The following is a 26,620-nucleotide window of genomic DNA, read 5'->3' as shown; positions in this document are numbered from 1 at the left end:
GGTTGGCTAGTGAGTCCTGGGGATCCCTCTATCTTGGTGCCCTTCAGTTCTAAGAGTGCATGCAGGCACCACCGTGTCCAGATGTTGTATGTGTGCTAGGGACCTGAACTTGGGTGTTAGCTCTGAGCCTCTCTCTAAATCCATCATGCATATTTTTAGCAGAATATGGCTACACATGTATACATTTTATATGGAAAATAGCCTGCCACTTAACAACATAGAACTAACCATTTATATATCTATTTTATGGTTTATGCCACATTGTATTACTTCTTTATAAAATGTATGCATCACAATAGATTGCATATCCTAGCTGTTTGCATCTGATTACTACCAAAAATTATTCAAACTTTTAAAAATCACCTAAATCATTAAACTATTGATCCAAAAAGATGTATTTGTGTCCATGTGTGGGTGTGTGTGGTATGTGTTATGTATATGATGGGAGTGTGTCCTTGTGTGGTATATTGAGGTTGTGTGTGTGTGCGTGCGTGCGTGTATGTGTGTGTGTGTGTGTGTGTGTGTGTTTTCACATACATAGATAGTGGTTTACTTGAGGTAGAAGGTGGAAAATTAAGGAGAAAATCAAGTGGATTGAAATCAGCAATGAAACTATCATTTTCCAATACTAAATGGACCTGAAATTTATCCCCCTGCATCTGTAGGTAAATGTCCTTCTGTTCTTGAAACAATAAATCCCCATGAACTTCGCATAAAGTTTTGCAGAGGCAAGATGTGAGATGGCTTCCATCAGAGTCCATTCAGTGCCTGTTTGTGCACTTTTCAGTCCGAATTTTTTTACATCCTGGCTGGGAAAGGTCAGAATGCAACATGTTTCCCAGCCTCTGTATCCTGGGTGGCTTCCAGACTGTTGAAAATAATTGCTTTCAAACCCCAGATTATGCCACAATCTACTCGGTTTCAAATCAGCAAAACCCACGGCAACGTGGTGTGGCGCCTTTGCTTCTCTTATCATCTAAATTCACTTTTACAATTACTGAGTGGCTAAAAAAAAAAAAAAATCTCCATTCTGAATGTGCAGTTTTCCACCATAACCTCAAAGGCAAGACAAAGAGATGCGAACCTGTACTTTACAACCTGAACTTCTGAGGCAGGAAATGGAAATCAAACCATAAATTGGCATGGCCTCCTGCTCTGCACTATAATAATTTTTTCCGTATTTCATTGTCCCGCCATGCACCTTTCCACCTCATTATCTTCAGGAAGTGTGAGTGCATTCTCCTACAGCAGAGCCTCTTCGTGCAGAGCAACCCTTCAGTGCTGGGGCTCAGTCAGACTCGGTGTGGTCTGCACCAGCCCTTGGGGCAGAGGTGTTGGGATAACCACCCATCCAGCAGCCTCTGGGTAAACAGGTCATTTGTTACCCAAGGCACTTCAACAGCTGGCTATGATCAAGCCCTCTGTGCTGTGCCTGTGGATTCCCAGATTCCCTTGCAGTTCAAACTATTCTAAATCAACCGTTGGATGTCTTCCCACCCACCTTTATTTGCTCACAGAGTGCTGACACACTACTCTAGGTTCCATAAGCAGAGGCTGATGGATGTCCCCTGCGATCTCCTATGCAACGTCTTTCAAATCCCTAACCCAGGCTGGTCACCACAAAGCCACAGAGTGCTGTGTGCCTGAATTCCACTATTCCACACGAGTCAACCAAGGAGGACAACTGAAAACTGGAACAGTGACCCCAAAGTTCCCTCTGAATCTTAGAGTCCAAGGCCATTTCCATCTTGATGCAGTTTTTATGCAGGGTTTTTGTTGTTTTTGTTTTTAATGCCTGGAATTACTGGCCCTTAGCTGTTTATAGACTTGGTGTCCAGCTCCCTTCAAGTCCTCTCTTCTTGAGGGATGCACATAAGCAGTAACGAATCTACAGTGCATAGTGCAAAACCCCAGACTGACTCTCTCACCCTGAGTACATAAAAGCCTTCACTATTTTCTTATTGTTACTACAAGTAGACATTTTTGGCCCACCTCAGTGTTTGGTATTTTGATTTTTTTTTTTTTTTTAATTTCTGAGGCTGTTGCAAGACTTTGGTGAAGAAGAGATTTTTTTCATTTTCCTTTTCTTTTCTTTCTTTCTTCCTTTTTTTCATCCAATTTCCAGATAAAGAAACAGGTTTTCAAAGATGACCTCTTCTCTTCAGTGATGTTCTTTGTACTGGGGGTCAGCTCCCTGCTGTAAGGGTCCAACCGAGATGTAGGTGCCGGGTTACTATTTTCAGTAGGAAAATGATAGCATTTGTGTAACAGGATGTATGAATCTTTTTATTTCCTGTAATGAAAAGAGTACAGAAAGGAAACTTTGATGTGTGTAACGTGATTGTATGGATCCTATCAATCCATTACCCTGCATGCAGAGTGGGTTCCGATCTTCACATCCGTCACTCTGCTGAAATGGGCAGGCTTTTTCCATATTTTCCCTCACCTAATGGATTTGGTATAAAATCTGTTTTTCTGTGGATGGGAGGCTCTGGAGGGTTTGTGGTTCATCAATACATAAAGGCTGCCTCGTGCTACAGCACCCCTCCCCCAAGCAGCTGCCGAGCGGGGCTGAATGCATCACAGACTTTTACAAGCCTGCTGTCACTGCTCTTCATTACAACAGGGCAGATAATAAAATAGGAGCTTAATGGCATTAAAGCGGGCATCGCAATACACGAGGAGAGGGAGAAGGCACATCCCACAGTGAGCACAGAAACTGCACCCACAGAGCAGCCCAGGGGCACAGACAGTGCTCAACATTGTCAATTCACTGAGGAACCTTGAACCTGAAGGTGGCTAGCACCGCAGATCCCTGAAAAGGGAAAAGTTAACATGCATAATCTGAAACCTGGAAAAGCATCTAGCCGCATGGGCTAACTAATTCTTCAGTTCTGAAACCACCAAAAGTAGGTTTTGTAAATGATCACATCAGTTGCCCGCAGTAATTAAGAGTGGGATTAGCGATGATTCAAATTCTTAAATACATGTATCTGGCTGTCTATCACTGGCAGAAAGGGAGCAGACAATGAGATATCTGCAACCTGAAATCCACAGCCTTGCCAAGGAGAAAGACCCATGAAAGCCATTATAATGATACAGTAAGTTAGGTGCACTGAGAGATGCCAGATGTCATGTGAATACATAGCAGAAGCAGGGTCACCTGTCCAGGGAGGCACCAAGGAAACCCTCAGTGGAAGGGGCAAATGATATTGAGCCTTAAGATCAAATAGGAACCAGGCATGATTAGCCTATATAGGTTATAGGGATGAAGGAAGACAAATTAGAGAAAGAGGGGAAGGTAGACTTTTTTTTTCTTCCCACTTTCCAAACATCCAAATACATGCAACACTTTGAAGAAAAGCCTTAGAAGACTAAGACAAGTGGATCACAAATTCCAAGACAGCTTGTTACTGAGTGAGTTCAAGGCGGTATGATCACAAATTCAAGGCAAATGAGCCTGGGTGACTTAGCAACACCTTGTTTCGAAAATTATTTTTTAAGTTTTTTAAAAGGGCTAGGGTGTAGCTCAGTGATAGGGTGCTTGTCTAGCCTGTAGAAGGCCTCAGTTCAATCCCAGAGTACTGAAAAATATAGGAAGATGAAGCAACGTAAATACAGAATGGAGTCACAAGCTCCTTGAATGTCGGGAACAGTGGGAGGAACATTTTGGGACAGCTGGTGGCAAAAACAGGCTGGAAAATAGGCTTACCGGGCAAATTCAGGGAGGTTACAATGCACTCTGCAGCCATTTGAAACTGTCAGGGTTGTATGCATGAGTGTTAAATTATGAGATTCCTTGGCTGGTTTTTGTAAAGGAGGACAACATATAAAGCAGAACCAAGGTAGAAGGCTGCTGTAACTTTCAGGTGACAGTACATGGCTGTGGCAATGAAAGGAAGAGAGAGGAATGGCACACCTCAGAAGATTGGAAGGTCCAGATCTGGGGCCAGGGATCAACTAGACAGACGCAAAGGAATGATGCCCAGGTCTCTGGCTTGAGGACAGAGTGGCGTAGGCTCTGTTTTGTGAGGTGGAGAACACTGTAAGTAGTGTTAATTTGGAATAAAACTATGTTAATCTTCAGACATTAAGTATTTGATCCTTCCTTTAGGTCAAGACAAAGCTGTTTAACAAGCATTTATTTTGACCTAAACTCGTAGTAGAGATCCAACTGCATGCATAGATCAATAGTCTACAGTCACTTACTAGAGATCATGAAATGGGGAAAAGTGCACAGGAAAAGAGGGGGAGCATAAGTATTCATCCCTGGCTCATCCAGCATTTACAAGATGCTTCCCAGAGCTGCCCCTGAATGGTTATCAGTGAGTGCTATACCATCTACGAAACACAGCTCTGAAAATAATAAATGTAAACCTGTACACCTCCATAGACAAGACATATGTGGGCATAGTTCATTTTAAGTTTGCCTGCGTACAGGAGAATTGGTCTTGAAGGCTCTCCTCTCTTGGAATCAATTCCATGAAATCCTTTAGGGTTTATCCAAGTCTATAATGTAAATGAAATCGTCAAGCCCCCAAAGTTCCCATTATACCTTTTTGTTCTCCACTTCTGAATACTATTAAGTGTTAATTCCAAACCCCAAAAGACCAAGTATAGCCCATGGGTCCCATAAGGATTAAAAAAAAAATAGGGACCTAACATGAGGGCATTTGTGGAAAAAATTTAGGTTTTCTCTTTTTCCACAAAGATCTAAGTACACATAATAGTTCCAAGCACTCTAGATAAAGTAAAATTACCTATGCTAACTATTTACATTTAAATGTGCCAATCGTGAGTTCAGCATGTGGCTTCCATGACTAATCAGGAACACTCCAGCTTTCTCAGTACAGAACTTGTACAGAACTGGGAACACTCTGGACACCGTGACCTTCAGAGTTTGAGCATCTCATGTTCTCTGTGGGACTCGGCCCATTGTTGATGCTCAAAAGGACCCAATTACCATGAGCCATCTGATAAAGCATTTATATGGATGGCTACTCCTACCAGTTGACAGTATCACCCTTTTGGGTCTCAGCAGCGGAAAGAGCCTCCTGGAGAGTGGAATGCTACAGAGCTCGGAGGATGGTGCCTTCCCGTAGAGCCCTCCATTTGGAGGTGAGCTTCTTCCTTGACGTGATACTTTATAGTCAGCAAAAGCTACCTTTTACTAAGCTGAATGTACAAAAGGGAAAAAAAAAGAGATTTAATTAAGGAAGTCATTTTTCCCTTCTACCCATAAGGAAACCTCTACAGACAGACTCCAATCTACATGTAAATGGAGGCATCTGGTTTTTGTCAACAGCACCCAGCCTATACTAAACAATGGGAAGCTCAATGCACAATACAAAGAAGACTAAAATTTTAACCTTTGGGTCACTAATAATTTTCAGAGTAATTAGTCTCTTCAGAGCTGAAATTTACATTAGAAATTGCTTGTCATGTAAAGCAGAATTTCCATCTATGCTTCTCAGGGAGGTCCAAATAGAAGTCATCCCATGAACTGAGGAACTAACTGAATCTGAGAGAAGATGGGCAAGCTCACTAAGAGCTGGAGCCACCATGGCTCCAGACTGCCCAGAGACCCCAAATACCTTCGCCTGCCAGCTCAGGCCAGACTCTACCTTCCTGTCTCCTGGATAGTGCTCCCTAGCAGAGAGGGAGGAGCTCAGGGGCTGGGCACAGTGCTGCTGGCTGGTCTTGTCTGCAGTGTTCCATGTTGAGCACCATTCAAATGAAATTCTTTGCATTGTCAGAGTAACTGTCTTCTTAGGTGTCTAATTGTTTTTGTCTACCTCCGATTTTTATGTAATGTCTGCTCTACAAAACCATGTGCCACTTTGCTGCTGCTGAATCATTCATGTGTTGTGAATGAAATTTAACAAAGAAATCACTGAAGAAGGCTGGAGAGATAGGCCAGCAAGTAAAGTGCTTAATTCAGAAGCATAAGGAACTGAGAGTCCTCAAAACCACGTAAGAATACTAGGCGTTGTGGCATACATTAGGAAGCTAAGGTATGAGGGTTCTTGGGGCTCATTGGCCAGCCAGTCTCTCCTCATTCGTGAGCTCAAGGTCAATGAGATACCTTGCCTCAAAGGAGGTAGACAGCATTCCTGGGGGGTGACCTGAGGTTGTCTGATGGACTCCAGTCACACATGCACTCATATTCACCTCCCTACACACACACACACACACACACACACACACACACACACACACACACACACGAACATACATTTTTAAAAAATCACTGAGGAGATAAAGAAACAGTGTTCATGATATCCTTTCTAAGAGGATTACAGTGATAACAAAATCTATCCATTTAGTGTCCATCTGTAATGTTTATTGGACATTTGTATAGTGGGCAGTATCCTGCCGATTGCATCTCATGGAATAGCTCCAGTGACTCTCTCTCCCAGGAGAGGTCCCCTTTCTACTCCACTGCACAAAAGAGGAAATTGAGATCAAGGAAGGTCAGATGCCAAGTGTCACCCAATCAGTGAAGGTGACAACGTCAGAATGTAAACCAGACTGGTACCAGAGGTAAATGTAGAACCAGCACCTAGCAGCTTTTCAGAGCATCCCTGGAGACTTACTCCCTACAGCTCCTGCTATCCACACCCCTATCCTTGGTCCTTTTCCCTAGTAGAACCACCACCGAAGCATCTGACTCCCAAGGAATCAGCGAGCCCTCCTTGCTACTTCTTTCTTTGAACTCTGGCAACATCCTCCTTGTCTCTCTGTTTCCATCTGAATACAGGTCCATGCTGCTAATAGGCAAGTGAGAAGTCAGCTGCAAGGGGCAGGCCAAGGAGTGCTGGACACTTACCAGCAAGGGGCCATATGAGGGCAGGGCCTCGGAAAACCTGTTTAAGGGTCATTCAGACTATCAGCTCTCTTCCTCTGATCAGCTACTAGCTTCCCTAGTCTCTCCATGTAAGGGTAGGGACAATGTTCCACACACCAGGCATTTAAAAAGTGGGAGTACCATGTCTGACTAAAACAGTACTGGAGAGGAGCTCTTCACAGCCCACTTAGCCTCCAGCCTCTCAGCTCTAGCACACTGGCTACAAAACACATATTCCTTGTGCAAAAACCAGAAGATTCATTTCTAAAGAAATCAAATTATCTGTGACCCAATAAAAGAAGTCAAGACACTAACATTTAGGTGACCCCCCTAATGAAACAGGAATCTCTCCATGTTGTAGGGAAACCCAATAATCAAAAAAGGCAACGCCAGCCCATCACACATGCTCACATTCTGGCCAGCTGCGTGGTGCTTTGTTATGAAGTATGAATGAATGAGAAAGATCTAGCTACTACATATATTTATGGAACAAGTCCAAACCTAACAACCAGGACCAGCAAGGATAACAGCACTTGAGAGAAACAGGGATAATACAAAAAAACAAAAGAAAATGTTTCATAAAAGTAACTGCAATGTTGCATCTAAAATAAAAGAGCAACCAAAAAATAGAATAGAATGATATGAAAAAGAGACTACCAGGAAATAAGAAATTATACTTGGAAATTTTAAAATATGATGCCCAAATTAAAACACAATAGCAAGGGGCTGGCTATGTAGCTCAGTAGTAGAGAATTTGCCTACCATGTAGAAGACCCTGAGTTCGGTTACCAGCACTACAAAACAACAATAACAAACAAATGAAATTTTCAAAACTGAAAATAACGATACTGGAAGGATGCTCAAAGTAGATTACAAAGACAAATTTTTAAAAGATAAAAATTAAGAATAAAAATGCAAGAAAAAGCATGATAAACTAAAATTAATAGGTTTATGGGGGAAAGGATCAAGAAATATAAATCTGTGACCCTACATAAGGAATAGGTATACACATGGTAACCAGAGCACATTAGCTTTCTCAAGAGCAACCCAGACAGCTTGACAATTGTCTTTCTGGGGTGTCTCAATTAGGTGTGAAAAGAGAGTAATGGCTTATCAGAAGAACACAGATTTAGAAAGCTAACCTCAAGCACTCCTATCTTCAAGATGCTAACTGAAAGCGTGTTCCTAGAAAATGAGGGTGCAGACCCAGAAATGGGATGTCATGACATCTCCAAATCTGAGCACAGATCCCTGAAGAGAGGAAAAGGCAGGTTTGGCAACAGTGGAGAAAGTGATCACAGGACAGGAGCTAAACCCAAGAGCCGCCTATCCAGATGGAAACAGAGAGACAAGGAGAATGTTTCCAGAGTTCAAAGCCATGACTGCCAGATGACTGGAGATGCTCAGTGTTGGAAGAGGTTTGGAGAAAAGCTGTAAAGTTGTGATAGTGAATTTGGAATCCACAATTAAGACATAGATAGCTGAGCAAAGGGAGGTAAATTATTGGTCCTAGAGAAACAAATAATCATACAGAAGAGAAAAATATAACTACATTTGATTACCTGGCTTATTAGTGAGTAATGGCCATGCTGTCTTACACATATAAAGGCTGAATTTTCATGGACCCCAAATTCTGCAGCGTGACTGTTTTGGGGAAATATTGCAAAGGGGGCTGAGGAGGAAGGCTGTGTTAAAGTCTAAATCCTCATCTCACATCAAGGAAAGTCAATAGAAAATATCTAAGGATATAAATTAATAAATTCCACATAGAAGGGTATGAGGGTGTGTTCATACATGTATGTTTGTGCATGGGGAGATCAGAGGTCAACTTCAGGTGTCTTTCTCTCTACTTTCCACCTTATTTTTTGAGACAAGATCTGTAACTGCAACTGGAGATTTCTGATGGGCTAGGCTTTCTGGCTAATGAGCTCCAAGGATCTGTCTGTCTCTGCCTACCTAGCCTCTCAGTGCTGGGGTTAAGTCTGTAACCCTGCTGTACCCTGTGTTATGTGTGCTGAGGATCCAAATCCAAATTATCCGCTAAGCTAGTCTCCTGAGCCCCCCGTGTAGATCTTTTTAAATATATGATTATAACTGAAAGAGTTTAAAATAGTAGAAAGGACTGTCGCTATGGAATGAGACTGAAGAGGTGAGCAGGAAACACGACTGAGTTTGTTATGTCCTCTGACACCAGGTGACTTGTATAACCCATGCCCCTGTAATACTTTGTAAGAAATGAAAATTGGGCTTAAAATTAAATAATGCTCCTCAGAAAATATTCCTAGGAATTCTGAGATTGGACTTCATTGATCAGATAAAGTAAGTGGTTGCTGAAGAATTTGGATGCATACGCATGCAGTGTTTTCAACCAGCGACCGCCTGAGGTTTGTTGTGACACTGTAGTGTCAGCAACACCAGGTTTGCTGTCCCAGCCCTCACTGATGTTTAGCTGGAGATTCCACCCTGCTTCCTCTGGACACATGTGATAAGCCTGGACGGGCGTGTATTTATTTAAAAAGCTTCTCCCATGATGGACTCATTTTCAAGCTTGAAGAGTTCTCACGGCCATGCCAACCATTGTGCCACCCCTCTGAGGACAGTTGCTCCAGCCCAGGGCTGCATCCCTAAACCTTCCCACCCACCTCATTAGTCTGCTACTGTTGACTGACCTGTCTAGGCTCTGATGCTCATTTCTATTCTGCATCACACTTTCTCTCTCAATTTCCAACTTTCCCCCCTCTGCCTGTCTTATCTGGCCCAGTCCCTGCCACCTGCTGTCACTCAGTCCTTACCATCCAGGAACTCACTTATTCTGCCTTGGTATTCTCATGCAATGTACTTTTCCCATCCATCGCATTGACCTTGATAGCAAGTACAAATTGCGGCTATTTCAATAGCCTTAAGGTTATAAGACCATCAGTCTTGCAAATACTTGTCATTGTTCAATGAAGTCTATAGGGAATAATAGAAATAAAGTCATGAATGAAGAAAATTATAGTGTGCTGGTAGAATCAGTGTCTGGTTATCTGTAGGTGCTAAAGCAGCATTAGCCTTTATTGATATTTATTTAGCATCTTTAATACTCAGGGTACACATAAACCACATTTTGACCCATGAAGAGTTTGCATATGGAATTAAAACTAGATATAAATGAGGAGTAACTAATCACTTGCTCCTTTATTTAACAATTATTTATAGAGTACTAGCTATATTCTGAGGCCAAAGGTTATGGAGATGAAATAGTTTCCTCCCAGCTTTCACAGAGCTTATGGTCAACTAGGAGCAATATAAACAAACAGTAATAATGCTATCAGCTCCATACATGGTGGAACACAATGCACACTGGGAAAAGCTCTTGCATTATTTGTTATAACTCAGAGTCCCAGAGTCTAGACCACAGACTTTGCAAGCAAGACTCAGAAAAGGTCACCAGGGTTTGGAACATGAGCATTCAAACCTTTTCCTTTCAGCATACTCATAGAAAATGAGGTCACAGGGCTGGAGAAAGGGTTCTGCGGTTAAGAGCAGCACTGACTGCTCCTGCAGAGGACCTGGGTTTGGTTCCCAGCACCCACATGGCCATTCACAACTGTCTGCAGCTCCAGTTCCAAGGAATCTGACACCCTCTTCTGCTTTTGCAGGCACCAGGCAAGCATGTGGTACACAAACATACCTGCAGGCCAAATACCCATATGCATAAGATAAAAAATAATATCTCTTTTTAAAAGAAAAGAAAAGAAACTCACATCCCACTGAGCACATTTGCTTTATTCTTGTTGACAGTTTATTCATGTAGTGTATGTGTGGTACATGATAACTAAAGCAGACATTTAAAAAGAGGACGGTAAACCAGCATGATGGCTCAGTGAGTAAAGTGTTTGCTGCATAAGCCTGATGAATCGAGTTCAATCCCCAGATCCCGGAGTAGAAGAAGAATGATTCTCAAAGGTCAGTCATCTTCTGACCGCCACACCCATACCATGGCAATTGTGCACCTGTACAAACACACACTCACACACGTACACACTAATACACCACACACACACTAATAATAAATAAAACATTTTTAAAAAATAAACAATAAAGGGAAGGACTTTTCAAGGTAAATAAATGAATTGGAATGTCCTCTGCCTGTTTCCCAGTCGATCTCCCCCCAGCTCCAGAGGGGACAGGACTGTGATCCCACCAGGCCAGGCCACAGCAGAGGCCTTCATGCTGCTTATAAAGAGTCTGGATTTCATGAATTAATTCATCCAGAGACCTGGGACATTCACAAGTAGCAAAGGTAGCATGTGACAATCCAGACCTTTCCAGGACCCTGGTAAACTCCACTCGTACAAGGCATGGTTTCCCTGGGGAAAATCCCATTCAAGGAACTGAAACAGATTGAAGTTGCTTAGTGAGCACAGAATTAGAACAAATGGAATTGCGGTCTGTAGAGATGTTTCATCAAACGAGAAGAACTGATTGAACTGCCCTTCTCGTCTCTGGGTATATTCCTGTCGGAATAACTAGACCTGGACCTCAAATAAATACTGACATGTTTTCCTTTTAGCTTTCGTTTTCCTAGAATCACTTCAGACAACTGCCTGTCTGTTAATGCATCGCCACCTCAGATAATAAGAATGTACTTGATTGGATTGAAACTTGAAAACATTAATTACATTCCTGTCCCAGGGATTCAACCTAAAGAGACAGAATTGCTCTGCATAAGGCTGGAGGAACACAGGGACCTGAATCCTGGCAGGCTCTTAGGTTGTTAAACGGCTTTCCCTACTTAGGACCAGCAGAGTCCTCCTGGCCCCAGGAGATGCAGCATCTTCACCCATTCCAGCTTTGAGGCTCCTGGGGGAGGCAGCTGCTTGTTTGCTTTACATTTTCTCAAAGAAGTAGTAGTCTCCTTGGGAGCTGGGACAGTGCCCCTCTCTCCCTGCATGAAACATCAGATGTGGACCCAGGAAGGAGGCTCAGCCCTTGGATAACAGCATCAGGGACAGTAAAGACCCTTTCTTTTCCCAATATTATCCTACCTACCCCCACTATCATGCTCTTTTTCCTTGAAATGAGCCCATATTTTCCTACTGACCAACTATGAACAGTTAAAACCCAATAAGCTAAAACTACACTTCACATACCTTAAGAACAACCAGTCCCTACCCCCAACATTTCGTTTTTGAGTTAGGGTCTCCAGGAGCCCAGGCTGCACTCTCCTTCTCCAGAGAGAAGGACCCCAAACTTCTGCTCCTCCTGTCTCCACTTCCTGAGTTACAGGCATGTACAACCATTGCTGGCTCTGCAGTGCTAAGGATCAAACACATGCTAGGCAAGCACTCTCCTAGCTGAGCTACATCCTCAACCCTCTGCAAACATTTTTATTCTAGTGGAGACACCTACAGATATATTTTCCCTGACTTACCAGTTATATACTTACTATCTATTAAAACAGTTAAAAGTGAGATCATTATTCTGGGACAACTCCAAAGAATAAGAAATATTAGAAACTATTTTATGTCATCCATTCAACCCCTTATCCAATGTGTATAAATTCTTAACAAACCACAGTCCAATTCAATGTGAACAGTATGATAAAATTCAAGATTAACTAATAAGAAATCATCAACCTTGGCTGTATCTATAGATTTAGCAACTGAATTGCATTTCTTTTTTTAAATTATTATTGTTAAGAGATTTTCTATTCATTTTACATATGAACCACGATTCCCCTGTCCTCCCTCCTTCTACCCCCACCCCCGCTTTCCCCCCCCAACACACCCCCCATTCCCACCTCCTCCAAAGCAAGTTCTCCTGTGGGCAGTCAGCAGAGCCTGGTACACTCAGTTGAGACAGGTCTAAGCCCCTCCTCCCTGCACCAAAGCTGTGCAAAGTGTCTCATCATAGGCACTAGGCTCCAAAAAGCTAGCTCATGCACTAGGGCCGGTTCCCAATCCCACTGCCTGGGGGCCCCCTAAACATTTCAAGCTAAACAACTGTCTTGCCTATCCAGAGGGCCTAGTCCAGTACCATGGGGGCTCCTCAGCTATTGGTCCACAGTTCATACATTTCTACTAGTTTGGCTGGCCATCTCTGTACTTTTTCCCATTATGGTCTCAATGTCGCTTGCTCATAGAATCCCTCCTCTCTCTCATTGATTGGACTCCTGGAGCTCAACCTGGCACCTGGCTATTGATCTCTGCATCTGCTTCCATTAGTCAGTGGATGAGGGCTCTATGATGACAGTTGAGTATTCAGCCATCTGACCACCAGAGTAGGTCAGTTCAGGCACCCTCTCGACTATTGCCAGTAGTCTATGGTGGGGTCATCCTTGTAGATTCCTGGGAACTTCCTAACACTCTGTTTCTCCCTATTCCCATGATACCTTCATTTATCATGGTATCTCTTTCCTTGCTCTCCCACTTAGTCCCTGATCCAGCTCGAACCTCCCGTTCCTCTATGTTCTCATCCCCCAGCCCTTGCCCTCCATTACTCCCCTCACTCACAGGTTGATCAGGTAGAGCTCACTCATCTATTTCTCCTTCACTGGGATCCATGCATCCTTCCTAGGGTCCTCACTGCAAGCTAGTCTCCCTGGAGCTGTGGGTTGTAGTCTGGTTATCCTTTGTTTTACATGCAGTATCCACTTATGATTGAGTACATACCATGTTTGTCCTTCTGAGTCTGGGTTACCTCACTCAGGATGATATTTTCTAGTTCCATCCATTTGCCTGCAAATTTCATGATGTCATTGTTTTTCTCTGCTGAGTAGTATTCCATTGTATATATGTACCACATTTTCTTTATCCGTTCTTCAGTTGAGGGGCATCTAGGTTGGTTCTAGGTTTTGGATATTACAAATAATGCTGTTATGAACATAGTTGAGCGTGTGTCCTTGTGGTATGATTGAGCATTTCTTGGGTATATGTCCAAGAGTGGTATAGCTGGGTCTTGGAGAAGATTGATTCCCAATTTTCTAAGAAACCACAATACTGATTTCCAGAGTGGCTGTACAAGTTTGCATTCCCACCAACAGTGGAGTAGTGTTCCCCTTGCTCCACATCAACTCCAACATAAGCTGTCTTCAGTGCTTTTTATCTTAGCCATTCTGACAGGTGTAAGATGGTATCTCAGAGTTGTTTTGATTTGCATTTCCCTGATGACTAAGGATGTTGAGAAATTCCTTAAATGTCTTTCAGCCATTTGAGATTCTTCTGTTGAGAATTCTCTGTTTAGCTCTGTAGCCCATTTTTTAATTGGATTGTTAGGTATTTTGATGTCTAGTTTCTTGAGTTCTTTATATGTTCTGGAGATCAGCCCTCTGTCAGATTTGGGGTTGGTGAAGATCTCTTCCCATTCTGTAGGCTGTCGTTTTTGTCTTATTGACTGTGTTCTTTACCCTACAAAAGCATCTCAGTTTCAAGAGGTCCCATTTTTTAATTATTGATCTCAGTGTCTGCGCTACTAGTGTTATATTTAGAAAGTGATCTCCAGTGCTAATGTGTTCAAAACTAGACTTATGTTGATGCCTTTGATCCACTTGGACTTGAATTTTACACATGATGACAGATATGGATCTATTTGCAATCTTCTACATGTTGATATCCAGTTATGCCAGCACCATTTGTTGAAGATGCTTTCTTTTTTTCATTGTACAGTTTTGGCTTCTTTGTCAAAAATCGGGTGTTCATACGTGTGCAGATTAATGTTAGGATCTTCAATTAGATTCCTTTGGTCCACATGCCAGTTTTTATGCCAGTACCAAGCTGTTTTTATTACTGTAGCTCTATAATAGAACTTGAAGTCAGGGATCATGATCCCTCCAGAGGTTGCTTTATTGTACAGGATTCTTTTAGCTGTCCTTGTTTTTTTGTTTGTTTGTTTGTTTTGTTTTGTTTTGTTTTTCCATATGAAGTTAAGTATTGTTCTTTCCAAGTCTGTGAAGAATTGTGTTGGGATTTTGATGGGGATTGCATTGAATCTATAGATTGCTTTTGGTAATATTGCCCATTTTTACTATGTTAATCCTGCTTATCCATGAGCATTGGAGATCTTTCCATTTTCTAATATCTTCTTCAATTTCTTTCTTCAGAGACTTAAAGTTCTTATCATACAGGTCCTTCACATGCTTAGTTAGAGTTACCTCAAGGTATTTTATATTATTTGTGGCTATTTTAAAGGGTGATGTTTCTCTGATTTCTTTCTCAGTCCTTTTATCATTTGTACATAGCAGGGCTACTGATTTTTTTTTTTAGTTAATCTTGTATCCTGCCACATTACTGAAGGAGTTTATCAGCTGTAGGAGTTACCTGGTAAAATTTTTGGGGTCACTTATGTACACTATCATATCATCTGCAAATAGTGAAAGTAACTTCTACCTTTCCAATTTGTATCCCTTTGGTCTCCTTTTGTTGTCTTATTGCTCTAGCTAGAACTTCAAGTGCTATATTGAATAAATATGGGGAGAGTGGACAGTCTTGTCTTGTTCCTGATTTTAGTGGAATCGCTTTGAGTTTCTTTCCATTTAATTTGATGTTGGCTATTGGCTTGCTGTAAATTGCCTTTATTATGTTTAGGCATGTTCCTTGTATTCCTGATCTCTCTAGGACCTTTATCATGAAGGGGTGTTGGATTTTGTCAAAGGCTTTTTCAGCATCTAATGAGATGATCATGTGGTTTTTTCTTTTGGTTTGTTTATATGTATATTACATTGACAGATTTTCATATGTTGAACCATCCTTGCATCCCTGGGATGAAGACTACTTGATCATGATGGAAAACTTTTTTGATATGTTCTTGGAGTCTGTTTGCCAATATTTTATTGATTATTTTTGCATCAATGTTCATGAGAGAGATTAGTCTGTAATTCTCTTTCTTTTGTTGCATCTTTGTGTGGTTTGGGTATCAGGATAACTGTAGCCTCATAAAAAGAGTTTGGTAATGTTCCTTCTGTTTCTATTGTGTGGAACAATTTAAAGAGTATTGGAATTAGCTCTTCTTTGAAAATCTGGTAGAATTATGTGCTGAAATCATCTAGTCCTGGGCTTTTTTTGGTTGAGAGACTTTTAATGACCCTTTCTATTTCCTTAGGGGTTATTGGTCTATTTAAATCATTTATCTGGTCTTGACTTAACTTTGGTATGTAGTACCTATCCAGAAAATTGTCCATTTCTCTTTGATTTTCTAATTTTGTGTAGTACAGGTTTTTGAAGTATGACCTGATGATTCTCTGGATTTCCTCATTGTCTGCTGTTATATCTCCCTTTTCATTTCTGATTTTGTTGATTGGGATGCTTTCTCTCTGCCTTTTGGTTAATTTGGAGATCTTGTTGATTTTTTTCAAAGAACCAACTCTTTGTTTCATTGATTTTTTTTTATTGTTCTCTTTGTTTCTATTTCATTGATTTTAGCCTTCATTTTGATTATTTCCCCGCATCAGTTCCTCCTGGGTGAGTTTGCTTCTTCTTGTTCTAGAGCTTTCAGGTGTGCTTTTAAGTCACTAGTGTGAGATTTCTCCATCTTCTTTATGTGGGTATTTAGTGCTATGAATTTTCCTCTTAGCACTGCTTTCATAGTGTCCCATAAGTTTGGGTATGTTGTACTTTCATTTTCATTGAATTCTAGGAAATTTTTAATTTCTTTCTTTATTTATTTCTTGACCCATTGGTGATTCATTTGGGCATTATTCAGTTTCCATGAGATTGTAGGCTTTCTGTAATTTTTTTTGTTGTTGAAATCTAACTTTAATTCATGGTAGTCCAATAAAAGGAGGTTATTCCAGTTTTTTTTTTTTTTAAATCTGTTGAGATTTGCTTTGTGACCGAGCATGTGGTCGATTTTAGAGAAGGTTCCATGGGGTGCTGAGAAGAAGGTATATTCTTTGTATCAGAGTGGAATGTTCTGTAGATATCTATTAGTTCCATTTGAGTCATAACTTCTGTTAGGTCCCTTATTTCTTTGTTAAGTTTCAGCCTGGAAGATCTATCCAGTAGGGAGAGTAGGGTGTTGAAATCTACTACTACTAGTGTGTGGGGTTTGATGTGCAATTTAAGCTTTAGTAATGTTTCTTTTACAAATGTGGGTACCCTTGTATTTGGAGCATAAATGTTCAGAACTGTATCTTCTTCTTGGTGGATTTTCCCTGTGATTACTATGTAAGGTCCTTCCCAATCTCTTTCAATTGATTTTAATTTGAAGTCTATTTTATTAGATATTAGGATAGCTACACTGCTTACTTCTTAAGTCCATTTGATTGGAAAGTCTTTTCCCAGCATTTTACTCTGAAGTAGTGTCTGTCTTTAAAGTTGAGGTGTGTTTCTTGTATTCAGCAGAAGGATGGATCCTGTTTTTATATCCATTCTGCCAGCCTGTGTCTTTTAATAGGTGAATTGAGACCATAGGTATTAATGGACATTAATGACCAATGATTGTAAATTCCTGTTATTTTTTGGTGGTAGTGTTGTATGTTTCTCTTCTTTGGTATTTGTTGTGTTTTCATGGTTGTTGTGTTTTCATGGGTGTATCTAACTTCCTTAGGTTGCATTTTTTCTTCTAGTGCTTTCTGTAGGGCTGGATTTGTGGATAGGTATTGTTTAAATCTGATTTTATCATGGAATATTTTGTTTACTCCATCTATGGCAATTGAGTGGTTTGCTAGATATAATAGTCTGGGTTGGCAACCATGGTCTCTTAGTGTCTGCATAATGTCTGTCCAGAACCTTCTGGCTTTCAGAAAAGTCAGGTGTTTCTCTAATGGGTCTGCCTTTATATGTTACTTGGTCTTTTTCCTTTGAAGCTCTTAATATTTTTTCTTTATTCTGTATGTTTAGTGGTTTGATTATTATGTGGCAAGGGGACTTCTTTTTGGATCCAGTCTATTTGGTGTTCTGTAAGGTTCTTGTACCTTCATAGGCATTTCCTTCTTTAGGTTGGGAAAGTTTTCTTTTATGATTTTGTTGCATATATTTTTCTGTGCCTTTGAGTTGGTATTCTTCTCCTTCTTCTATCCCTATTATTCTTACTTAGGTTTGGTCTTTTCATGGTGTCCCAAATTTCCTGGATGTTTTGTGTTATGACTTTTTTGGCTTTAGTGTTTTCTTTGACTGATGAATCTATTTCCTCTATTGTATCTCCAACACCAGACATTCTCTCTTCCATCTCTTGCATTCTATTGGTTATGCTTGCACCTGTAGTTCCTGTTCATTTACTCAGATTTTCCATTTCCAGCATTCCCTCAATTTGTGTCTCCTTTATTGCTCTATTTCAGTTTTCAAATCTTGGACTGTTTTCTTCACCTGTTTAATTGCTTTTTCTTGGCTTTCTTTAAGGGATTTATTGATTTCTTCCAATTGTTGATTATCTTTTCTTCAATTTCTTCAAGGGAAAATTTTATTTCTTCTTTAAAGGCCTCTATCATCTTCTTAAAGTCATTTTTAAAGTCAATTTCTTCTGATTCTTCTGCTTTGGCATGTTCAGGTCTTCTTGATGTAGAACCACTAGGTTCTGATGGTGCCATATTGGTCTTTATGTTGTTGACTGTGTTTTTGCACTGGCGTCTACCCATCTCTTCCTACACTCTGTGCAAGTGGTGTCTGTGTCTGAGGGAGCCTCTCTTGGTCTGATTGATATTCTTGGTCTAATGGGAGCTCTTGGTCTAATTCGGGCTCTTGGTTCAGTCAGTACTGATGGATTCTGTGTCTCAGGGGCAGATCTTAGCCCAACGGGCACCAGTGGGCTCTGTCTCAGGAAGTAGCTATTCCTAACCGGTGCAGGGTAGGATCTGTTTTCTTGGTGAGGGGTCAGGAGAAGAGGCAGCTGGCCAGTCCCTGGGGCTCCAATGGCTTGGAGGAGGGACACAGCATGTGCCCCTGGGGTCTAGGGGCTAGGGACCTGGTCTGCCCAGTCCAGAGATGGGGCCTTACCTATTCCCAATCAGTGCAGGGTAAGCTTATGACTCGGGTTTTCACTGGTGTCCCAAGGGGCTATTTTCCTGAATTGCATTTTAAAAATAATTTTTAGAAGATGGGAATATGGCTTAGTTGGTAAAGAGCTTTTCATTTAAGCATGAAAACCTGAGTTCCATCCCCTGAACCTACACAAATACAAGCCAGATATGGTAGCATACATTTGTAATCCCAGTGCTGGGGAAGCCTAGACAGGATGCCTTGAGCTCATTGGCCAGCAAGCATGGCTTACTCATTGATATTTAACCCAGTCTCTTCTAAAGGGCTATTTATAGGAATGCCAAGGGGTGAAGCAAAGATCTAGCACAGCCAAGTGCAAATGCTTCCAATCACCTGGTAACCACACACGTGTTCAATCCATCTTCTAATGCAGTTCTGCTGGGTAAAGCAAGCTCAGATCTCACTAGGAACCTTTGTGGGCCTCCACAGTGGGGCCATTAAGATGACTCAGCAAGTGCCATGCGAGCCTGGCACCTTTAGTTAAGACTTCAGAATATACACCAAGATGAAATGAAAGAGTTGACTCCATAGAGAAGCACATGCAAACTTTCCCCAGTTGTTAAACAATCCAATATGACAACTGCAGCCCAGTATTCCCATTGCTTTAGTATCACCAGTATCTGGAGGTGATTTAGTATATACAGAAGGATGTGCATAAATTATATACAAGTTATTCAGTATTTTATTTAAGGGACTTCCATTCTCAGATTTTGATATCCACTATTGTACTGGAACTAACCAAGGGATAATGAGAATCAACTGTGTGGTCTCGGTTTTGTTTCCATGAACACATGAGTTTCTTTTCTTGCCCTCCCCAACTAGTTGCACTAAGCCACTTACAGTCTGGTGTTGCTTTATTGAGAAATCACTGAGGTGGCTCACATAAACTCATTAAAATTTTAATGTGCATATCTATAATGCATTTAACTTTAAATATTCCATGCACTTATCTGGATGTCACTACATCCTAGATGACTACAAAAACAAATAGCGTTGGTGAGGAAAGAAGGTAATTTAATATCTGAGTAGAACAATACTGCATGTTTAATTTAAAAATATAGCTTAAGTATAGCAATGCCAACATAAAAGTTACTTCGTTAAAGAATAGTAATTGGATTTAATGTCGCATATATACACGATTTTCATTAAGGAAAGAAAGTGAAGTTTGTGTGAGTCTAAACTAATGAAGTAAGTTCAGCTCACCTATTGTACTCTTCAGAAGACAGGTACAGCACACACCATTAGAACAGGCTGTAGAATTGGTGTTAAAGCTCAAGACTTTAGTAACTGAAGACATATCTATGTTTGTTGATCTTAATCTGGTCTTAAGCTGGGATGGTAAAATGTGTACAGTAGAAAGGAGTCTCCACGGGAAATCAATTGCAAATCAGATCCATGGTCTCATATTAACCTCTTGACCCATTTGTACCAGTGGAATCTGAGTAAGTTGGCTTGGAGTTTTATTATGACTTGTAAATTCTTCCTGAGACACTGGCCACTCTGCCAGGTAATGGTTGGGAAGGATGGATCATGCCTTCCCAAGCGTTCATGGTACTGACTAACTAAGAGCACTGGGTGAGTTCAGATGGCATCCAATCCCATACTCTAGTGTCCCAGGACCAAAAATTACCCCAGATATTCATGGTCAGAAACAGAACTAGAGACAGTGAACTAAGAAAAGAGCAGCCGTAAGAATGAGAGTGGGCTAGTGAGTGGAGGGAGGAGCTGTGCATGTTGTATGGCCCTTATAGGACCTTTATAGTCTCCTACACTGCCATTTGTATTTCCTGGCACCCTGTGCAAGCTCTGTTCTTTAGATGAAGCCCAAGGAAAGAAAAGTTTCCAGTCTTGCTCTGCAAACTGCCCTCTTTCACATGTAACTCTCAATGTTTCAGACCCTATTCCCCTGCCACACCTGGAGCTCTCTGTACAACTTGAAGGCAGCTCCACTGAAGAGTCTGCTCCCTCAGGAATTGTTTAGGGAAGCATGGCTATATTGCCCATAAAGGTTTACTAAACTCAAGAAATAGATCATATGTATATAAACTTGCCCTAATCAAGGTATAGATTATCTTGTCTTCTCTCTTTGTCCCACAGGAAATTATTGGAATGCCGCCTCCTTCCCAAATCCATCATCATACCTGCACTTCTCTACCTTCCAAGGAGAAACTAGTGCTGACATTTCTTTCTACTTCAAGACGTTAATCCCTCGGGGAGTATTTCTGGAAAATCTGGGGAACACAGACTTCATCAAGCTGGAGCTGAAGTGTGAGTATTTTTTTCCTGTCAACATGTTAGTGGCTACTATGGTCACAGAGATGTCTCAAGAGAGTTGGCAAAGAAGACAAAAAACACTGCTCTCCTACTGGTTGGAGAGTGCAATAAGGTTCCTTGTTTAATATGCTTGCTTTCCAGAGAAGTAGGTTAAGAGGAGACAGAGGTGGGTAAACCCATCTGAGACATGGAGAGCAGAGGGGCCAACATGGAGAAAAGTGGAAGGGACATACAAAGACATCAGCATGAATGAGGTAGCCATAGACCAGCCAGCTATCTGATGAAACAAAACATTGGGGTGCACTTTTCTCAATGAAGTTCTGCATCCACACCTTCCAAAACAGTGTAGAGTCGTAATTTGTTTAGCAAGGACACAGAACTGCAGAGTCAGGCCCAGTTGGCCTTGGAGCCATCAACTGTGTAGAGCTCTACTTTGGGACTGCCTCCAGGAGAAGACAGGTCAGACAACCCCACACACAATTCTTGCCTCACCAAGGCTGTTGTATCCTCAGGGCCCAAGTTCGGATTTAGGAAGTTATAATATGCAGACCTCCAGGCTAAATGATTACCTGTCAAGCTCTTCTGTGTGTTGAGATAAGTCAAAATCATGTGCGAGACTCTGGGCTCAGTCTTCTGCAAGCTCCCAGCCCCCGCTGAGTATGTCAGAGTGGCTTCCTCCCCGCATCCTTGCCCTTTATGTTCTCTTCACTATTGTTAGTTTATGCTTCTGTTCCAAAAACAATCCCAAATCCATTTCCCAGTACATCTAAGGTTTTTCTCTTTTTGTACTTATAAATATGCAATGCACCATTTTAAAAAGATACTCTCACACAAACATTTTTTTCTTTTGAAATCCCACTGGGTTCTCTTTTTAAGTGGTAGGTTGTGACACAGCAAAAATGGGTAAAGGTGTCAGAGAAAGAGTCTCAGATTCAAACACAAATTTGGGGTTGAATTACTTAATCCCTTTGGATCCCAATTTTCTGAACTATAAAATTGTGATATTAATTTTAGGAGACTGTTCTGAAAATGGGGAGCAGATATTTGTGGAGAATTTACCCCAGTGTCTAGTAAATACCAGAATTGTCTTCCCAAGGTTGCTTATTGTAATGCAGGATTTTTAAGTTATGGCAGGATCTTTCTTACCCTAGTTGTGCTGGAACCAGGGTCCTAAGGTACCAGACACTTAGATGTCTCAAAGATCAACCTGAGACAATGGCTCCAAATCCACTGTCTCACTCGAAAGAAGGTAAAAGATGTGCACTCTCATGGGAGTATGCACAGCATACTTCGCTAAGAATTACCGAGCAGTGAGAAATTGAGAGAAAGTGACAGAAACTCCTGCGAGGAGGAGGTTCCTGAGGGAGAAAAAGGCTGGCAAGTTCCTTTGTCCAGGGGCTTCTACAGGGCCATGGCAGATTCTAGACAAAGGCTGAAGTACTGTCTGGTTTTCTGGGCTATCATGACTGAGTAAATGGAGGCCTACATACTCTATACCTGTTCCCCTGGACCAGCCATGAAAACGATCCTGTGTAGCTGGAAGTTTTCCTGTGTCCCATCCAGTCCCACAGCTGCTTGGTCCCAAGTAAACACACAGAGGCTTATATTCATTACAAACTGTATGACCTCTGGCTCAGGCTCATTATCAACTAGCTCTTAAAATTTAATTCAACCCATTTCTATTCATCCATGTTTTGCCACATGGCTTCATGGCATCACCTGTTCTCTCACATCTTGCTTCTCCTGGAGGTGGCTCGAAGCTTCTGCTCTGCCTTCTCCTTGTCTCTCTTCTTCAATTTCCTGCCTGGCTCTAATTCTTCCTTGCCATAGGCCAATGCAACTTTGTTTATTAACCAATGGGAGCCACGCATATTCACAGCATACAGAAAGACATCCCACAGCAATTCTGTATTGTTCATTTCTGACTCCAGCTTTGTTAATTATTGACCTTGACTGTCAATAGCTGTTAGTCATTTGGCCAGCATTACTACCCTCAGACTCTGCTGATGCCTCAGGAGTTAATTATTCTATGCTCTCTTTATTCCCATATTTACATAGTCAGCTCTAGCTTTACCATGGCAGAGAATGAACACTATCCCAGCCACCAAGATGTAGATCAGTCTTTCTGGATTGCCTCCTATCTAGCTGGTGGTCTGGGGTAGTCTCCAAAGCAGAAGCCCATTGTTAGAAGTCACCCTGAGTTATAGTTGAGTCTGTTGCAATCAGCTTCATTCGAAGGAAGACTTTGAGAAAGGATAATGCATTAACTATGTCCCTGGAGGCTCTGGGGAAGAAAACAACTGGTCTGCCATCACTGGCCCGGGTCCCTGCCCCTCCCCTTATCTGTCCAGCTTACTCATCTCATATTGAACTGCAGGCCTCCTTTTCATCTTCCCCGCTGGTCCAGACCTTGCTGTGCAAACTCTTCACCTTGCTTTAACCCCAGCCTCTGTTCTCTCTGCAACAGACCTGGGCAACTTGCAGTTCTCACCATGGGCAAGATCTGATTAAAAAGAAGAGGGAAAATAGTCTGGCCCTAGAATTAAAACTAATTAATTTATTGATTAAAATGCCCTCTCCACTGAATTAGGGCTCATAATTATTAAAATGGGATTTTTCATTTCCTTTGGTTAAAATTAATTTAATCAACTATGTTCTTACTTCCATGTTAGTATGATGGCATATTAGAAATATCCAATAGCCTAAGAAATGGACAGCTCTATATTTGAAAAGTCCTATACTTTTCTATAATGTTACTTGGGTTCTCTGACTGTTTTACCTGTTTGTGTTTGGTATAGTCCTGTCTGGGTAGGAAGGAAGATAAGCAGAGTTCAGCGAGAGCAGGTGTCTTGGCTTTCCACATGCATCAAAGAATTTCATTTATTTCTTATTGAGGAAAATCTTCAGAGACACTTTCAAAGCCTTGTAGGTCTGTGGATTAGGAGCCTAGAGCTTCACCTACTGCACTGAAGCTTCTTCCTTTGTAGGTCTTTCTATAGTATGAAAAGTGCAGTAGAAGGTGACTTACAACCTCCATCTTGTCATATTGCTGATCTTTTCTGTCGTATAGTTTATACAGGGTGAAGACATAGAGGATCTTTAAGATGCAGACTTGAAATAGTCTCTTCTAGAGCTTCCGGTACCTTCTAAAAACCAGTAAAAGTGAAAATATTTTTTAAAAGACCCCTGACAGGCAGAAAGTAGAAACCATCATTTTGTGCATCCTCACAAGAATTCAAAGGTACCTGGGTACGCTGTGTGCAGTAGGGGATGTCAGGCTTATGTATATGAGAGAAACACACTCAAAGTAAGTAAGAAGTGTGTCTGTGAAGCTGTCAACCCTTAAGAGAACTGAGGCACAAACTAGTTTATAGTGTGCTTGGACTGTTCATGTTTCAGCCTGGGAAAAGACTAAGCCAAGCCATCTTTAATATATAAGTTCTCACAGATCTCATACAACTGCTAAGGCAAAAAGTAAAAGTGAAAGAAGGGCTGTTATTTTGTGTCTGTGTGACTAAAATACTTGAGGACACCTTAAAAGGGGAATTGTTTATCTCAGCTCAAGATTCCATAGAGTTGATGTGTGGTCAGATGACGCCATGCACTTGGGTAAAACATCATAGCAGAAAGAGTCTGTGTCACCTGGAAGCTGTTGGCTTGAAAGATGACCTGAAAGAAGAGGAAGGGCAGGCAGAAAGGGATCAGGGCATGACAGAGCCCCAAGGGCAGCCCCAGTAGCCTAGTTCTGTCCATAAGGCCCCTCCCAATAGTGCCATTAAATTATGATCCATCAAGGAATTAATGCTTTGTTAGTTCAGAGCCCCTAGGATCTAATTGTCTCTGGAACTATAATAGACACACACAGGTGTACTCCACTTAATCCAGTCAGGCTAACAATGAAGACTAACCATCAAATGATATCCTATCAGTTGTTTGCCAAGAATGTGGATTAAGACAAGCAAGATGGAAAAGTATCTCCCAAGGAAGGGATTGAGTATCTTAAACAATACATGTAACATTTCTTAGGTGGGGGGTGGGGTGGTATTTACAGAATTGACAGTCCAAGTGAGTAGCTATAGGAATGACATGTCCCACTAGGACAAAAATGATAGCCCTTGGCATCTAAGCAACAGGATGCAGTGACTTTGGGCCTAGTAGAGTTGGAGTATGTGCTAGGAAAGGAATGTACATCTGCATAGGACCAAAAGACCCCAGAGGTGGATGAGCCTGAAGCCTCGTCTGTCATGTCCTCACAGCCTAATATTTCAGATTGTGTTTCAGTCTGTTTTTTCATCTAATCTTTTTTTTTCTTCCTACAAACAACATGGAGAGGAAAAACCTGGCATGGTTGACACTTGCTAGCACTTTGTTAATCACAATTATTCATTTGAACTTTTCTGAGTCGGATTTCTGGGGTGGTGGGTGAAGAATCCACTACCAGAGGGCTCAGGAAAGGTGTTTGTCTGCAAGCAAACTTTGTTTAAACACCCTCTGCTTTTCTCCATTTAGTTTGTTAGGCTTTCTGATAGGAATTTAAATTTTGTTTCTCTGCGTGTGTCTCAGAGGAATTTTGTCACAGTGCATGCCTCCATGTTGCTTTCCAGAATAGCAGTCCCGTTAATTAACTACATTGTGCCCTTCTGTCAAGAGTAGAGGATTCTTGACTCAGAGAACAGTGAGCTTGTGTACCACAAGTTAATGAGATGTCATCAACATCCTTTGCACAAGTAGAAAAACACAAGCTAAAATCAGAGTGATCTTACTCATTAGCATATTTTAAGGTAAAATTTTGACTCTGTTTCTCACTTACTATTTAATGTTTATTCATTCATTCAGTGAGTTTGTCCTGGACGTTTACTAGGCTTCTATTACTGTGACAGATTCTGAGGGAACATGCTCAAAATACACTTTCTTCTCCCCACAGATGTGGCCATTTGGAAAGTAGGCGAGTAAATGGGTGGTTGTATATTAACAGGCTAACTCAGCCTTCTTGGGTCATTTTGTCCCAGGCCTTGTTTCAGACTCTGTACAAATCATCCCCCTGTCCTAATAACCTCCTGAAGTGGACATATCATCCACACATCCACTTTACAAATGAGGAAACTGAGACATAAGGCGAGGATGGTCACACAGCTAGGAAGTGCAGAGCTGGAGCTTAACCCCAACCTTTTGCCCCTGAGTTATCACTGTGACCTTGGCAGCGCTTCACCTCCCTCCACAGACAGAGGCTGCCTGCCAGTGCTGATGGGGAATATTAAAGCTGAGTGGAGTGACAGGCTCTTCCCAGGGAGTGTAATGCTTTAATTAAATTTTGATGGATGAGCAGGAGTCGATAAGGTAAAGATGAGGGGAAAGCAGGAATCCGGAAAGGAAGGACGGTTCAGGATAACACCAAAGGAATGAAAATATTGAGGACTGAGCCTCGAGACTCAGAAGGGGGTGGTGGGGAGTGTCTTGTGTATCCAGGAGTGGCCATGTGAGAGCTAGCAGGTAGGCAAGTTGAGCGCTCAGTGCTCTCTTTTCTGGGGCTGGGTTTGACTTGGCT

The 26,620-nt window shown here is 41.5% G+C and overlaps 1 protein-coding gene across 1 annotated transcript in view; it reads left to right on the top strand.

Moving 5' to 3' along the window:
• Cntnap2 (contactin associated protein 2) overlaps positions 1-26,620 on the top strand; it is a 2,081,518-nt gene that overhangs the window by 1,782,571 nt on the left and 272,327 nt on the right. The window contains exon 16 of the mRNA XM_042273149.2: positions 20,899-21,069. Coding sequence (XP_042129083.1) covers positions 20,899-21,069 — 171 coding nt within the window. The remainder of the gene's footprint in view (positions 1-20,898; positions 21,070-26,620) is intronic.

The sequence above is a fragment of the Peromyscus maniculatus genome, chromosome 3 (assembly GCF_049852395.1).
Source record: "Peromyscus maniculatus bairdii isolate BWxNUB_F1_BW_parent chromosome 3, HU_Pman_BW_mat_3.1, whole genome shotgun sequence".
Classification (NCBI taxonomy): Eukaryota; Metazoa; Chordata; class Mammalia; order Rodentia; family Cricetidae; genus Peromyscus; species Peromyscus maniculatus.
The sequence above is the reverse complement of the archived record's forward strand: the minus strand, read 5'-3'. Positions and strand labels throughout refer to the sequence as shown.